General features: G+C 53.4%; 1 protein-coding gene across 1 annotated transcript in view; it reads right to left on the bottom strand.

The window, feature by feature from the left end:
• Fam186a (family with sequence similarity 186 member A) overlaps positions 1 to 14,355 on the bottom strand; it is a 60,035-nt gene that overhangs the window by 16,093 nt on the left and 29,587 nt on the right. The window contains exon 4 of the mRNA XM_078015848.1: positions 1,055 to 13,268. Within this exon, the coding sequence (XP_077871974.1) occupies positions 1,055 to 13,268 (12,214 nt within the window). The remainder of the gene's footprint in view (positions 1 to 1,054; positions 13,269 to 14,355) is intronic.

Here is a 14,355-nt window from a genome sequence, read left to right as displayed (position 1 = left end):
TTGCATCTTTTTTTTTTTACATCTTTTTTTTTTTTAAAGAGAGAGTGAGAGAGGAGAGAGAGAGAGAGAGAATTTTTAATATTTATTTTTTAGTTTTTGGCAGACACAACATCTTTGTTGGTATGTGGTGCTGAGGATCGAACCCGGGCTGCACGCATGCCAGGTGAGCGTGCTATCGCCTGAGCCACATCCCCAGCCCATAAAAGCTTGCATCTTTTTCATGGCCACCCATGAAGGAGGAGAGAAGTTATTACCATGCTGGTAAGGCAGCAGTTAAGTCCAGAGATCATGGAAGGAGAATGGAAACTGCTGACCACTAGAGGCTCCAGAATCTGGGAGACATCACTTAGCCAAAGACAGAGGCTCCAGAATCTGGGAGATGTTCCCTAGCCCTAGACAGTTTCCATGGCACAGGTGTCCATGTTCTGTTCCCTTTTGTTCTTTTTGGTTGTTGTTCAGAAGGGAGTCTTGGCCTCAAAAATAATACCAGGGAACAACCTAATCATAGTTGAGAAAAAGGAAATGCCTGATAATTTTTTGCATCCAAACCTAGCCTGATTACCAAGTAGGAAAACAGAGAAATAACCTCCAGAGGGAAACATAAACTATAACATAAACTATAACACCACACCATAAGAGACTGGTTTTACAAAAAGGAGACAGATAAACATGATAAAAAAAAGGCACTGGGTTCAATCCTCAGCATTGCATATAAAAAAATATAAAAGTCTATTGACAACTAAAAAATACACATTTAAAAATAATCTGCTTTTGCTATCTTTTTTTAAGTTGTAGAAGGATACAATACCTTTACTTTCATTTTTTATGTGGTGTTGAGGATTGAACCCAGTGCCTCACATATGCACTGAGTCACACTGAGCCACAACCCCAGTCCCTGCTTTTGCTATCTTAAACAAGTTTCCATCCCACAGAACTTCTATAAGAAGGCTTTAAAGCATATGATCTGATAAATATGAGTATACTTCTAGGCAATGAGGGGGAGTGTTTGAAATCAGAACTGTACCAGAAAACTGGATATGATAATTAAATCTACCTGGCATGCTGGATCAGGCTATAGGCAATGTACTTGCGGAACAGGTATCCCAGCCGAATATTGTTCATATGAAGTGTCTCAATTATGAGATTCCTAGCCGTTGTATGTTGCTGCGAAGGGAGTCCAGAAGTTTTTGTGGCCTGATTTAATAGTATGAGATTCTTCCTCTGAGCCTCTACATCAACAAAATATCTCTTTTCTTCAAGCTCTTGGGGAGAGGAAGGGGGCTCTGTCACCTTTGGTTTCTTGATGCCTAAAACTGAAGGCAGAATCCAGGGCTTGTCTATAGGAGGGAATCGAGATTTCTGGTCCCATTGAGCAGGTAAGATCTGTGATATTTTGGGTAGTTGAGTTATTAGAGAAGGTAGTGACATTTGAGGTTTCATGAGAGGTGGAAGGGCCTGCCCATCAATGTGAGGGGTTTGCAATATTGGTATCCTATAATTGGTGAGATGGGACTGAAAGGTTTCAAATGGTCCCATGGCAGAAGTATCTTGGAGCATCTTGGTTTCTTCAGAAGTGTCAGAGACCTCTGATATTTGGGCCTTCTTAGTGGTGAAAGGAGCTTGAGATACCTTAGAATCTGGAGCACTTGGATGAACCAAAGCTGGTTTAGATTTCAAAGAAGAAATAATTGCTGATCTTTTCTGAGCAACAGAAGAGGACAAAACTCCCTGGGGCTTTTCAGGGGCTATGGGAGGCCAGAATGTGGAAGGATGTCTGGGAGTGGAAGGGACCGATAGTGGTGAAACTTGTCTGGGAATAATCCATGGTGCCAGTTGCTGCCCAAAGAGAGAAGAGGTCTGCAGATAGGGAGAGGGCTCAGGGGTGGCAGAAGGCCTGAGTGCCTGGGGCTGCTCCAAAAAGCTGGGTCCAGATTCCTGAAGCTCCCTGGGGATGGAAGAGGCTTCAGGAACCAAGGGCTTTCCAGGAGACAGAGGATCCCAGAGTTTGGGGATCTGTCCAAAGGTGGATGGGAATCTTGATATAAGAGGTTGCCTGGGAGTGACAGGGGTCTGCAATATCAGAGGTGGCTGGGGAGTCAGAAGGCCCCTAGATATGAAGAACTGCCTAGAACTAAGGGCCTCCTGTTCAAGGGGCTGTCCTGGAATGGGAGGGACCCAAGATATTGGGAGTTGCCCAAGATTGGGAGAGATCTCTGGTGCTACAGACTGTGCAGGAATGAATTGACCTTTACCTACCAGAATCTGTCTAGAGGTAGGAAAGATTTGTGGTGCCAAGAGCTTTCCTGGGCCAGAAGGAATATGCATTCCTTGGCCTTTCCTAGGACTACCAGGGCTTGGAGATAGTCTTGATGGAATGGATTGTTTAGTGGGGAAAGAAGTCTTCAATTCATGAAATGGTCTAAGAGTGGAAGGAGCCAATGTGGAAAGCTTTTCCAGGGTGAGAGGAGTGCCAAGTGCCTGGGCCTGCTGGAAGGAGGGAGTGACCCTCAATGCATGGAACTGCTCCAGGCTAATAATGTTTGATGCCCCTTGAAACTTTTCTGGAGTGATAGAAACCCTCAATTTTCTGGCCTGTTCTTCAGTAAGAGGGACTTCTAATGCCTGTGCTATCTTGGGGGTATGGCTGATACCTACTGCCTGACCAGAAGGGAGAGGGGGCAGCAATGCCTGAACCTGCTCAGGAGTGAGAGTGGCACCAAATACCTGGGCTGATTGAGGGGAAAGAGTGACAGCTTGAGCATGGGCCTGCTGAAGGTTAAAACTAATCCCCAGGTCCTGTGCCTGCTGTGGAGTGAGAGGGACCCTCTGTGCCTGGGCCTGCTGAGGGGTAAGAGTAATCCCCAGGTCCTGTGTCTTTTGAGGGGTGAGACGGATACCCAGATCTGGGGCTTGCTGAGGGGTGAGAGTGATCCTCTGTGCCAGCGGTTGCTGAGGGGTGGGAGTGAACCCCAAGTCTTGGGCCTGCTGAGGGGTGAGAGTGACCCCCTGTGCCTGAGCCTCCTCAGGGGTAAGAGTGAACCCCAAGTCCTGGGCCTGCTGAGGGCTGAGAGTGATTCCCTGTGCCAGGGCTTGCTGCAGGGTGAGAGTGAACCCCAAGTCTTGGGCCTGCTGAGGGGTGAGATTGATCCCCTGGACCTGGGCCTGCTGAGAGGTGAGAGTGATCCCCAGTATCTGTACCTGCTCAGGGGTGAGAGTGATTCCCTGGGACTGGGCCTGCTCAGAGGCAGTTGTGATCCCCAATGCCTGGGCCTGCTGAGGGGTGAGAGTGATTCCCTGTGCCTGGACCTGCTGAGGGGTGAGAGTGATTCCCAGTGTCTGTGCCTGCTCAGGGGTGAGAGTGATACCCTTGGCCTGGGCCTGCTGAGGGGTGAGAGTGATCCCCTTGGCCTGGGCCTGCTGAGGGGTGAGAGTGATCCCCTTGGCCTGGGCCTGCTGAGGGGTGAGAGTGATCCCCTTGGCCTGGGCCTGCTGAGGGGTGAGAGTGATCCCCTTGGCCTGGGCCTGCTGAGGGGTGAGAGTGATCCCCTTGGCCTGGGCCTGCTCAGGGGTGAGAGTGATCCCCTTGGCCTGGGCCTGCTGAGGGGTGAGAGTGATCCCCTTGGCCTGGGCCTGCTGAGGGGTGAGAGTGATCCCCTGGGCCTGGGCCTGCTGAGGGGTGAGAGTGATCCCCTTGGCCTGGGCCTGCTGAGGAGTGAGAGTGATCCCCTGGGCCTGGGCCTGATGAGGGGTGAGAGTGATCCCCTGGGCCTGGGCCTGCTGAGGGGTGAGAGTGATCCCCTGAGCCTGGGCCTGCTGAGGGGTGAGAGTGATCCCCTGGGCCTGGGTCTGGGCCTGGGCCAGGGCCAGTTGAGGAATCAGAGTGAGCCCCAAGTCCTGGGCCTGTTGAGGGGTGAGAGAGACCCCCTCGGCCTGGGCCTGCTCAGGAGTAAGGGTGATCTCCTGTGCCTGGGCCACTTGAGGTGAGAGAGTGAATGCCAAGTCTTGGGCCTGCTGAGTGAGGAGTGTGATCCCCTGGGCCTGGGTCTGCTCAAGGGTGAGAATGATCCCCTGTGTGTGAGCCTGCTGAGGGGTGAGAGTGATTCCCAGTTCCTGGGCCTGCTCAGGGGTGAGAGTGATTCCCAGTTCCTGGGCCTGCTCAGGGGTAAGATTGATCCCCTTGGCCTGTGCCTGCTGAGGGGTGAGAGTGATATTCTGGGCCTGAATCTGCTGAGGGGTGAGAGTGATCCGCTTGACCTGGGCCTGCTCAGAGGTGAGAGTGATCCCATGGGCCTGCACCTGCTGAGGGATGAAAGTGATCCACTGTTCTTGGGCCTGCTCAGGGGTGAGAATGATCCCCTGTGCCTGGGCCTGCTGAGGGGTGAGAGTGATCCCCAGTGCATGGGCCTGCTGAGGGGTGAGAGTGATCCCCTTGGCCTGGGCCTGCTCAGGGGTGAGAGTGATCCCCTTGGCCTGGGCCTGCTGAGGGGTGAGAGTGATCCCCTTGGCCTGGGCCTGCTCAGGGGTGAGAGTGATCCCCTTGGCCTGGGCCTGATAAGGGGTGAGGGTGATCCCCCGTGCCTGGGCCTGCTCAGGGGCTTGAGTGATCCCCCGTGCCTGGGCCTGCTGAGGGGTGAGAGTGATCCCCTTGGCCTGGGCCTGCTCAGGGGTGAGAGTGATCCCCTTGGCCTGGGCCTGCTCAGGGGTGAGAGTGATCCCCTTGGCCTGGGCCTGCTCAGGGGTGAGAGTGATCCCCAGTGTCTGGGCCTGCTCAGGGGTGAGGGTGAACCCCCGTGTTTGGGATTTCTCAGGGGTGAGAGTGAGCCCCAGTGCCTGGGCCTGCTGAGGGGTAAGAGTGGTCCCCTTAGCCTGTGCCTGTTCAGGGGTGAGAGTGATCCCCTTGGCCTGAGCCTCCTCAGGGGTGAAGGTGATCCCCAGTGTCTGGGCCTGCTCAGGAGTGAGGGTGATCCCCCGTGCCTGGGCCTGCTCAGGGGCTAGAGTGATCCCCAGTGCCTGGGCCTGATAAGGGGTGAGAGTGATCCCCTTGGCCTGCGCCTGCTCAGGGGTAAGAGTGATACCCTTGGCCTGGGCCTGCTCAGGGGTGAGAGTGATCCCCAGTGCCTGGGCCTGCTCAGGGGCTAGAGTGATCCCCAGTGCCTGGGCCTGATAAGGGGTGAGAGTGATCCCCTTGGCCTGGGCCTGCTCAGGGGTAAGAGTGATCCCCTGGGCCTGGGCCTGCTCAGGGGCTAGAGTGATCCCCAGTGCCTGGGCCTGCTCAGGGGCTAGAGTGATCCCCAGTGCCTGGGCCTGCTGAGGGGTGAGAGTGATCCCCAGTGCCTGGGCCTGCTCAGGGGTAAGAGTGATCCCCTGGGCCTGGGCCTGCTCAGGGGTGAGAGTGATCCCCAGTGCCTGGGCCTGCTCAGGGGTGAGGGTGAACCCCCGTGTTTGGGATTTCTCAGGGGTGAGAGTGAGCCCCAGTGCCTGGGCCTGCTGAGGGGTAAGAGTGGTCCCCTTAGCCTGTGCCTGTTCAGGGGTGAGAGTGATCCCCTTGGCCTGAGCCTCCTCAGGGGTGAAGGTGATCCCCAGTGTCTGGGCCTGCTCAGGAGTGAGGGTGATCCCCCGTGCCTGGGCCTGCTCAGGGGCTAGAGTGATCCCCAGTGCCTGGGCCTGATAAGGGGTGAGAGTGATCCCCTTGGCCTGGGCCTGCTCAGGGGTAAGAGTGATCCCCTGGGCCTGGGCCTGCTCAGGGGCTAGAGTGATCCCCAGTGCCTGGGCCTGCTCAGGGGCTAGAGTGATCCCCAGTGCCTGGGCCTGCTGAGGGGTGAGAGTGATCCCCAGTGCCTGGGCCTGCTCAGGGGTAAGAGTGATCCCCTGGGCCTGGGCCTGCTCAGGGGTGAGAGTGATCCCCAGTGCCTGGGCCTGCTCAGGGGTGAGGGTGAACCCCCGTGTTTGGGATTTCTCAGGGGTGAGAGTGAGCCCCAGTGCCTGGGCCTGCTGAGGGGTAAGAGTGGTCCCCTTAGCCTGTGCCTGTTCAGGGGTGAGAGTGATCCCCTTGGCCTGAGCCTCCTCAGGGGTGAAGGTGATCCCCAGTGTCTGGGCCTGCTCAGGAGTGAGGGTGATCCCCCGTGCCTGGGCCTGCTCAGGGGCTAGAGTGATCCCCAGTGCCTGGGCCTGATAAGGGGTGAGAGTGATCCCCTTGGCCTGAGCCTGCTCAGGGGTAAGAGTGATCCCCTGGGCCTGGGCCTGCTCAGGGGTGAGAGTGATCCCCAGTGCCTGGGCCTGCTCAGGGGCTAGAGTGATCCCCAGTGCCTGGGCCTGCTGAGGGGTGAGAGTGATCCCCAGTGCCTGGGCCTGCTCAGGGGTAAGAGTGATCCCCTGAGCCTGGGCCTGCTCAGGGGCTAGAGTGATCCCCAGTGCCTGGGCCTGATAAGGGGTGAGAGTGATCCCCTTGGCCTGGGCCTGCTCAGAGGTAAGAGTGATCCCCTGGGCCTGGGCCTGCTCAGGGGTGAGAGTGATCCCCAGTGCCTGGGCCTGCTCAGGAGTGAGGGTGATCCCCCGTGCCTGGGCCTCCTCAGGGGCTAGAGTGATCCCCAGTGCCTGGGCCTGCTGAAGGGTGAGAGTGACCCCCTGGGCCTGGAACTGCTCAGGGGTAAGAGTGATCCCCTGGGCCTGGGCCTGCTCAGGGGTAAGAGTGATCCCCTGGGCCTGGGCCTGCTCAGGGGCTAGAGTGATCCCTAGTGCCTGGGCCTGATAAGGGGTGAGAGTGATCCCCTTGGCCTGGGCCTGCTCAGGGGTGAGAGTGATCCCCTTGGCCTGGGCCTGCTCAGGGGTGAGAGTGATCCCCTTGGCCTGGGCCTGCTCAGGGGTGAGAGTGATCCCCCGTGTCTGGGATTTCTCAGGGGTGAGAGTGATCCCCAGTGCATGGGCCTGAAGAGGGGTGAGAGTGACCCCCTGTGCCTGGGACAGCTGAGGAGTGAGAGTGATCCCCTTGGCCTGGGCCTGCTCAGGGGTGAGAGTGATCTCCATTGCCTGGGCCTGCTCAGGGGTGAGAGTGATTCCCAGTAACTTGGCCTGCTCAGGGGTGAGAGTGATCCCCTGTGCCTGGGATTGCTCAGGAGTGAGAGTGATCCCCTGTGCCTGGGTCGGCTCAGGGGCTAGAGTTATACCCAGTGCCTGGGCCTGCTGAGGGGTTAGAGTGATCCCCTTGGCATGGGCCTGCTCAGGGGTGAGAGTGATCCGCTGTGCCTGGGCCTGCTCAGGGGTGAGAGTGATCCCCTGTGCCTGGGTCGACTCAGGGGCTAGAGTTATACCCAGTACCTGGGTCTGCTGAGGGGTGAGAGTGATCCCCTTGGCCTGGGCCTGCTGAGGGGTGAGTGTGATACCCCGTACCCTAGATTGCTCAGGGGTAAGAGTGATCCCCTTGGCCTGGGCCTGCTCAGGGGTGAAAGTAATCCCCTCCACCTGGACCTGCTGAGGGGTGAGAGTGAGCCCCAGTGTCTGGGCCTGCTGAGGGATGAGAGTGATCCCCCGGGCCTGGGCCTGCTGAGGGGTGAGAGTGATCCCCAGTGCCTGGGCCTGCTCAGGGGTTAGAGTGATCCCCTTGGCCTGGGCCTGCTCAGGGGAAGGAGTGATCCCCCGGGCCTGGGCCTGCTGAGGGGTGAGAGTGATCCCCAGTGTCTGGGCCTGCTCAGGGGTGAGAGTGATCCCCTTGGCCTGGGCCTGCTCAGGGGTGAGGGTGATCCCCAGTGCCTGGGCCCGCTTAGGGGTGAGAGTGATCCCTAGTATCTGGGCCTGCTCAGGGATGAGAGTGATCCCCTTGGCCTGGGCCTGCTCAGGGGAAGGAGTGATCCCCCGGGCCTGGGCCTGCTGAGGGGTGAGAGTGATCCCCAGTGCCTGGGTCTGCTCAGGGGTTAGTGTGATCCCCTTGGCCTGGGCCTGCTCAGGGGTGAGGGTGATCCCCAGTGCCTGGGCCTGCTCAGGGGTGACAGTGATCCCCTTGGCCTGAGCCTGCTCAGGGTCTAGAGTGATCCCTAGTGCCTGGGCCTGTTCAGGGATGAGAGTGATTCCCTTGGCTGGGGACTGCTCAGGGGTGAGAGAGATCCCCTTGGCCTGGGCCTGCTCAGGGGTGAGAGTGATCCCTTTGGCCTGGGCATGCTCAGGGGCTAGAGTAATCCCCAATGCCTGGGTCTGCTGAGGGGTGAGAGTAATCCCCAGTGCATGGGCCTGCTGAGGAGTAAGAGTAATTGCCTGGGCCTGGGTTTGCTCAGGGAGGAGAGTGATCCTCTTGGCCTGGGCCTGCTCAGGGATGAGAGAGATCCCCTTTTCCTGGGCTTGCTCAGGTGTTAGAGTGATCATCTGTGCCTGAGCCTGCTCAGGGGTGAGAGTGATCCCCTTGGCCTGGGCCTGCTCAGGGGTAAGAGTGATCCTCTGTGCCTGGGCCTGCTGAGGCGTGAGAGTGATTGCCCGGGCCAGCTCAGGGGTGAGAGGAATCCCCAGTGCCTGGGCCTGCTCAGGGGTGAGGGTGATCCTCTTGGACTGGGCCTGCTCAGGGGTGAGAGTAATCCCCAGTGCCTGGGCCTGCTCAGGGGTGAGAGTGATCCCCAGTGCCTGGGCCTGCTCAGGGGTGAGAGTGATCCCCAGTGTCTGGACCTGCTGAGGAGTGAGAGTGATCCCCTGGGCCTGGGCCTGCTCAGGGGCTATAGTGATCCCCAGTGCCTGGGGCTGCTGAGGGGTGAGAGTGATCCCTTTGGCCTGGACCTGCTCAGGGGTGAGAGTGAATCCCAGTACCTTTGCATGCTCAGGGGTCAAGGTGATCCCCTTGGCCTGGGCCTGCTCAGGGGTGATAGTGATCCCCAGTTCCTGGGCCTGCTCAGAGGTGAGAGTGATCCCCTTGGCCTGGACCTGCTCAGGGGTGAGAGTGAACCCCAGTACCTTTGCATGCTCAGGGGTCAGGGTGATCCCCTTGGCCTGGGCTTGCTCTGGGGTGATAGTGATCCCCAGTGCCTGGGCTTGCTGAGGGGTGAGAGTGATCCCCAGTGCCTGGGCTTGCTCTGGGGTGATAGTGATCCCCAGTGCCTGGACCTCTTCAGGGGCTAGAGTAATCCCCAGTTTCTGGGCCTGCTCAGGGGTGAGGGTCATCTCCTTGGCCTGGGCCTGCTCAGGGGTGAGAGTGATCCCCTTGGCCTGGGCCTGCTCAGGGGTGAGAGTGAACCCCAGTGCCTGGGCCTGCTCAGGGGTGAGGGTGAGCCCCTTGGCCTGGGCATGCTCAGGAGAGAGAGTGATCCCCAATGTCTGGGCCTGCTCAGGGGTGAGAGTGATCTCCTTGGCCTGGGCTTGCTCAGGCGTGAGGGTGATCCCCTTGGCCTGTGCCTGTTCAGTGGTGAGAGTGATCCCCAGTACCTGGGCCTGCTCAGGGGTGAGAGTGATCTCCTTGGCCTGAGTCAGCTCAGGAGAGAGAGTGATCCCCAGTGTCTGGGCCTGCTGAGGAGTAAGAGTGGTTCCCTGTGCCTGGACCTGCTGAGGGGTGAGAGTGATCCCCTTGGCCTGAGCATACTCAGGTGTGATAGTGATCCCCAGTACTTGGGCCTGCTCAGGAGTGAGGGTGATCCCCCGTGCCTGGGCCTGCTCAGGAGTGAGAGTGATCCCCAGTTCCTGGGCCTGCTGAGGGGTGAGAGTGATCCCCTCGTCCTGGCCCTTCTCAGGGGCTGTAGTGATCCCCAATGGCTGGGCCTGCTCAAGTGTGTGAGTGATCCCCATTTCCTGGGCCTGCTGAGGGGTGAGAGGGATTCCCTGGGCCTGGCCCTGGGCCTGCTCAGGGGTGAGTGTGATCCCCTTGGCCTGGGCCTGCTCGGGGATGAGAGTGATTCCCAGTGCCTGGGCCTGGTGAGGGGTGAGAGTAATCCCCAGTACCTGGGCCTGCTCAGAGGTGAGGGTGATCCCCTTGGCCTGGACCTGCTCAGGGTCAAGAGTGATCCCCTTGGCCTGGGTCTGTTCAGGGACTAGAGTAATCCCCAGTGTCCGGGCCTGCTCTGGGGTGAAGGTGATCCTCTTGACCTGGGCCTGCTCAGTGGTGAGAGTGATCCCCAGTGCCTGGGCCCATTCAGGGGTGAGAGTGATCCCCTTGGCCTGGGTCAGCTCAGGGGTGAGAGTGATCCCCAGTATCTGGGCCTGCTCAGGGGTGAGAGTGATCCTCTGGGCCTGGGCTTGCTCAGGGGCAATAGTGATCCCCAATGCCTGGGCCTGCTGAGGGGTGAGAGTGATCCCCTTGTCCTGGGCATGCTCAGGAATGATAGTGATCCCCAGTGCCTGTTCCTGCTCAGTGGTGAGAGTGATCCCCCGTGCCTGGGCCTGCTGAGGGGTGAGAGTGGTCCTCAGTGCCTGTGCCTGCTGAGGGCTTAGAGTGATCCCCAGTTCCTGGGCCTGCTGAGGGGTGAGAGTGATCCCCTTGGCCTGGGCCTGCTCAGGGGCTGTAGTGATCCCCAGTGCCTGGGCCTGCTCCAGAGTGTGAGGGATCCCCATTTCCTGGGCCTGCTCAGGGATGATAGTGATCCCCAGTGCCTGGGCCTGCTGAGGGGTGAGAGTGATTCCCTTGTCCTGTGCCTGCTGAGGGCTGAGAGTGATCCCCAGTGCCTGGGCCTGGTCAGGGGTGAGGGTGATCCCCTGTGTGTGGGCCTGCTGAGAGGTGAGAGTGGTCCCTTGTGCTTGGGCCCTTTTAGGGGTGAGAATGATCCCCTGGATCTGGGCCTGCTCTTGAGTCAGAGTGATGCCCAGTGCCTGTGCCTGCTCAGAGGTGAGAGTGATCCCTTGGGCTTGGGCTTGCTCAGGGGTGAGAGTTATCCCTAGTGCCTGTGCTTGCTCAGGACTGAGAGTGATGTACTCTGTGAGAGACTCTTCAGAAGCAGGAAGGGTGCTGGTTAGGGAGGAACGTGTTGAAGTGGGAGGAGTGACTGGTATGGGACTCTGTCCTGCAGGAAGACTCTCTACTGTCTCAAGATTCTTTTGGATCTTTTGTTCTTCATATAGCTGAGATTCATGTTTCAATGTTCTCCTCCTTCTGGAATATGTCACTGGTCTTTGGATGGCCATTTCTGTTGGTTCTACAGATTTTTTCTTCTCCGTCTTATCCTTTTCTTTGAACTGCCTCTGCCTTTTGAAGTCTTCTGTCCCTCTGCCCTGCTTCTTGTCTTTCTGCCCTGTAATTACCAGATCTTGAATCTGCCCCATCATCTCTTCACTCTTCTTCTCCAAGGGTACCATTCGCTCTTTCATCGTTTTCTTCCATGCTTCCGACTGCTGCTGTTTGGATTGCTGCTGCACTTCTTTGTCCCCTTTCCTTTGATTTTCTTTCCCATCTTGCTCAATCCTCTTTTGAGTCCTCTGTTTTTTTCGTTCTTTCCCTACCTCTTCTTCCTGTTTTGGCTTCTGCAGCTCACGCATGCTGGATATTTTTTCTTGATCTTCTGGCAAATATTCCTTCTGCTTCTTTTTTTCTTTCTCCTTGTAGTCTTCTCCTTCCAAGATTGTTGGAACATCTCTTTCTAATTCAGTCAATATCATTTGTATTAAATTGTTTATTATTGGGTCTGAGCTCTCATTTTCAAGAATTAAGCTAATTTCAGGTTTTGACTTCTGAAAATCTGGCATAAATGAGACAATCTTTTTTTGTTTCAAAGATTTCTCTTCAACTTCTCCTTTAGTTTTTATATTTTTGTATTTCCTCAAGATTTTAGTCACAGTTTCAGCCACTTTTTGGAAATATTCCTCTGTTTTTGCCTTTATAATTCCTAACTTTTCAACTTCTTCTTTTTTTAATAATTTCTCCTCCTTTAGCATACTCTCTGTACGAAAAGACTTTCCTATGTTATCAATTTTCTCTTTTAGGAAAGCCAGTATGGCTTTTTGAAATAATTCTAGGTTATCCTGTTCGCTTTTGCCATCTGGACTTCCTAAATCCTCTTTAGCCATCTTGACCTTTGAGCGTGATTTAACAAGTAGTTGAGCCTGGGTTTGTTTGATAAAGGATAACAGTTCTTTCTCTTCTATTATTCCTTCTTTGCTTGTGGTCCGTCCTGGAAGGATTTGGTGTTTCTTTCCCTTTTTTTCAACTTTCTGGGGCTCAGAGGTGAAATCACTCTTAAACTGGATTGCCTCTGTTGATCTACTCATTTTGCTTTTGATCTCTTTGCCCACTGACTCACTAGAGGAGTATGATTTTATCTCTGAGGAAATTGGGCCTTTTTCAAGTTCTTGTTCAGGTCTGACCTTTCTGAATTGTTCCCCTGTACTCCTTGTTCCACTTCTGTCACCTTGGCTATTTGTTTCAGTAGAAGAGAAATGTTTACTTTTTGTTTCAACAGATGGCTTTGATTTGCCTTGAGAAAAGGGTTTTCTTTCTTTTTTCTTTTTTTCCAGTGCTTCTAGCTCAAATCGTTGACGAAGTTTGTCCTCTGAGACTTTCTGTTCACCTTTACCATCAATCAGATTTATTTCAGAGGCCTCATGTGAATACCTTCTTCTCTGTGATTCATGATAGTCAGTTTCATCTTTTTGATGGTCATCACCTTTCTTCAGTGATATATCATCTCCAGTAGTATCTCCATCAGGCTGTTCACTTAGCTCTGGGGTTGCTTCAGCTTGGGCTGTATGTGAAAGAGCTGCCTCCCACTTTTTCCCAGTGCCTTTGGTTCCTTTTCTTTGGGATTCATCTAAAATATTTTCAAATTCTTTGCTTAAAATACTGTCCACAGTGTCCTCTATGTCATCAGCTTTGGTCATGGATGACTGTTCAGATAATACTTTTAAGGTTGAAGATGTGGACAGTGATGTGTACAGTTGTTGTCCAATAATAGCTTTGGATTTAATAAGTTGTTCAAATTTTTCTTCTATATCTTTAAGTCTCTGCTGAAGCATTTCATTTTGTTCACTGAGACTGTATATTATTTTCTGAGAGCACTCTTTTTCTGCTTCTCTTGTTTCATTTTCGTATATACTGCCAACTGGGAAGTCAATAGCAGCCTTTAAATTGTCACTTAGTATACACAAGGCTTTAGAAAGGTTGACTATTGTTGATGATATATATTTAATAGCACTGTTTTCCAATTTATTGAACATTGTTGTGCCTATGAGTTCCTGTAGCATATCTTGAATTTCTGAAACCTTCGTATTTGTTGCAAATTGATCGCTAATCATCTGATCTGGTTTTAAGGCATGGGCTGTAGCAGGTCGTTTTACAACTCTGTCTTTCCAAGATTTCCACAGAGTACTTCTAGATTCTGGAAGAATAAATACAACACAAAACAATGAAATTGCATTTCTCCTTTAATTGTGCTCTATTAATGTTTAAGCTTAAAGAATTTAGCCTAAATTGGTTCAGGGTTGTGGCTCAGTGGTAATTAAAAAAATAATTTAGCCTAAATTAATGGACAATGATAGGATAAATATTCCTCAGAAAGCGTTAGCTCCAAAATACAGCAGTATTGTTTCAGAAAGATTTTTTTTTTCACAATCACCTAGAAATTCTACTTCCAGGGTGTGGAATATTAATTCTGTTGTGACCTCAACTTACTTTCAGTTACAACTTTGGTAGATAAATTATAAACTGAAACTTTTTTCTGGCTTTGGTTATGCTTAGTTCTTTTTTCTTTCTCTCTTTTATTTTTTATTTTTTTGGTAGTCCTAGGAGATTGAAGCCAGGGTTGCTCTATTACTGATATACACCCCCAGTCCAGAAGTGAGAGTGATCCCTTGTGATTGAATTGTAATCTTCCTGCATTCAGCCTCCCAAGTTGTCAGTATTCCAGGAGTGTGCCATCTCACCAGGCAGAACTAGTAGCAAGTTCTGTTGGAGTCTTCTGGGAAACTGAGGCAAACTCCCCATTCATACTAATTTTTGCACTCAAGTCAGGAAGATTTCATACATGTCACTCAGAGTAGAAGGGAAGGGAAAGGAGAAAAGGGGACACTCTCAAGGAAGAATATGGGTATTCTCAGAGAGGAGAGGGACTCCATTTTCTTTCTTGGGTTCTGTCTTTATTTTACCTTTTCTGAATCAAAGCTAACTTTGTTTCTTTCTTTTCTTTTCTTTTTTTTTTCTTTTTTTTTTTTTTAGTTGTAGATGAACACAATGTCTTTATTTATTTATTTTTATGTGGTGCTGGGGATTGAACCCATTGCTTCACGCATGATAGGCAAGTGCTCTACCACTGAGTCACATCCCCAGGCCCCTAACTTTAATTCTTTCAAAGGGCCATAAATCAACTGACAAACATTGAAGGAATTTCCAGAATGACTCAGTGATAAACTCAACAAAAATTTTCCCCTAAAAGCCATGATAAAACTGGACAAAGGTGTAAAAACAAT

Source organism: Ictidomys tridecemlineatus, chromosome 6 (assembly GCF_052094955.1).
Source record: "Ictidomys tridecemlineatus isolate mIctTri1 chromosome 6, mIctTri1.hap1, whole genome shotgun sequence".
Lineage (NCBI taxonomy): Eukaryota > Metazoa > Chordata > Mammalia > Rodentia > Sciuridae > Ictidomys > Ictidomys tridecemlineatus.
The sequence above is the reverse complement of the archived record's forward strand: the minus strand, read 5'-3'. Positions and strand labels throughout refer to the sequence as shown.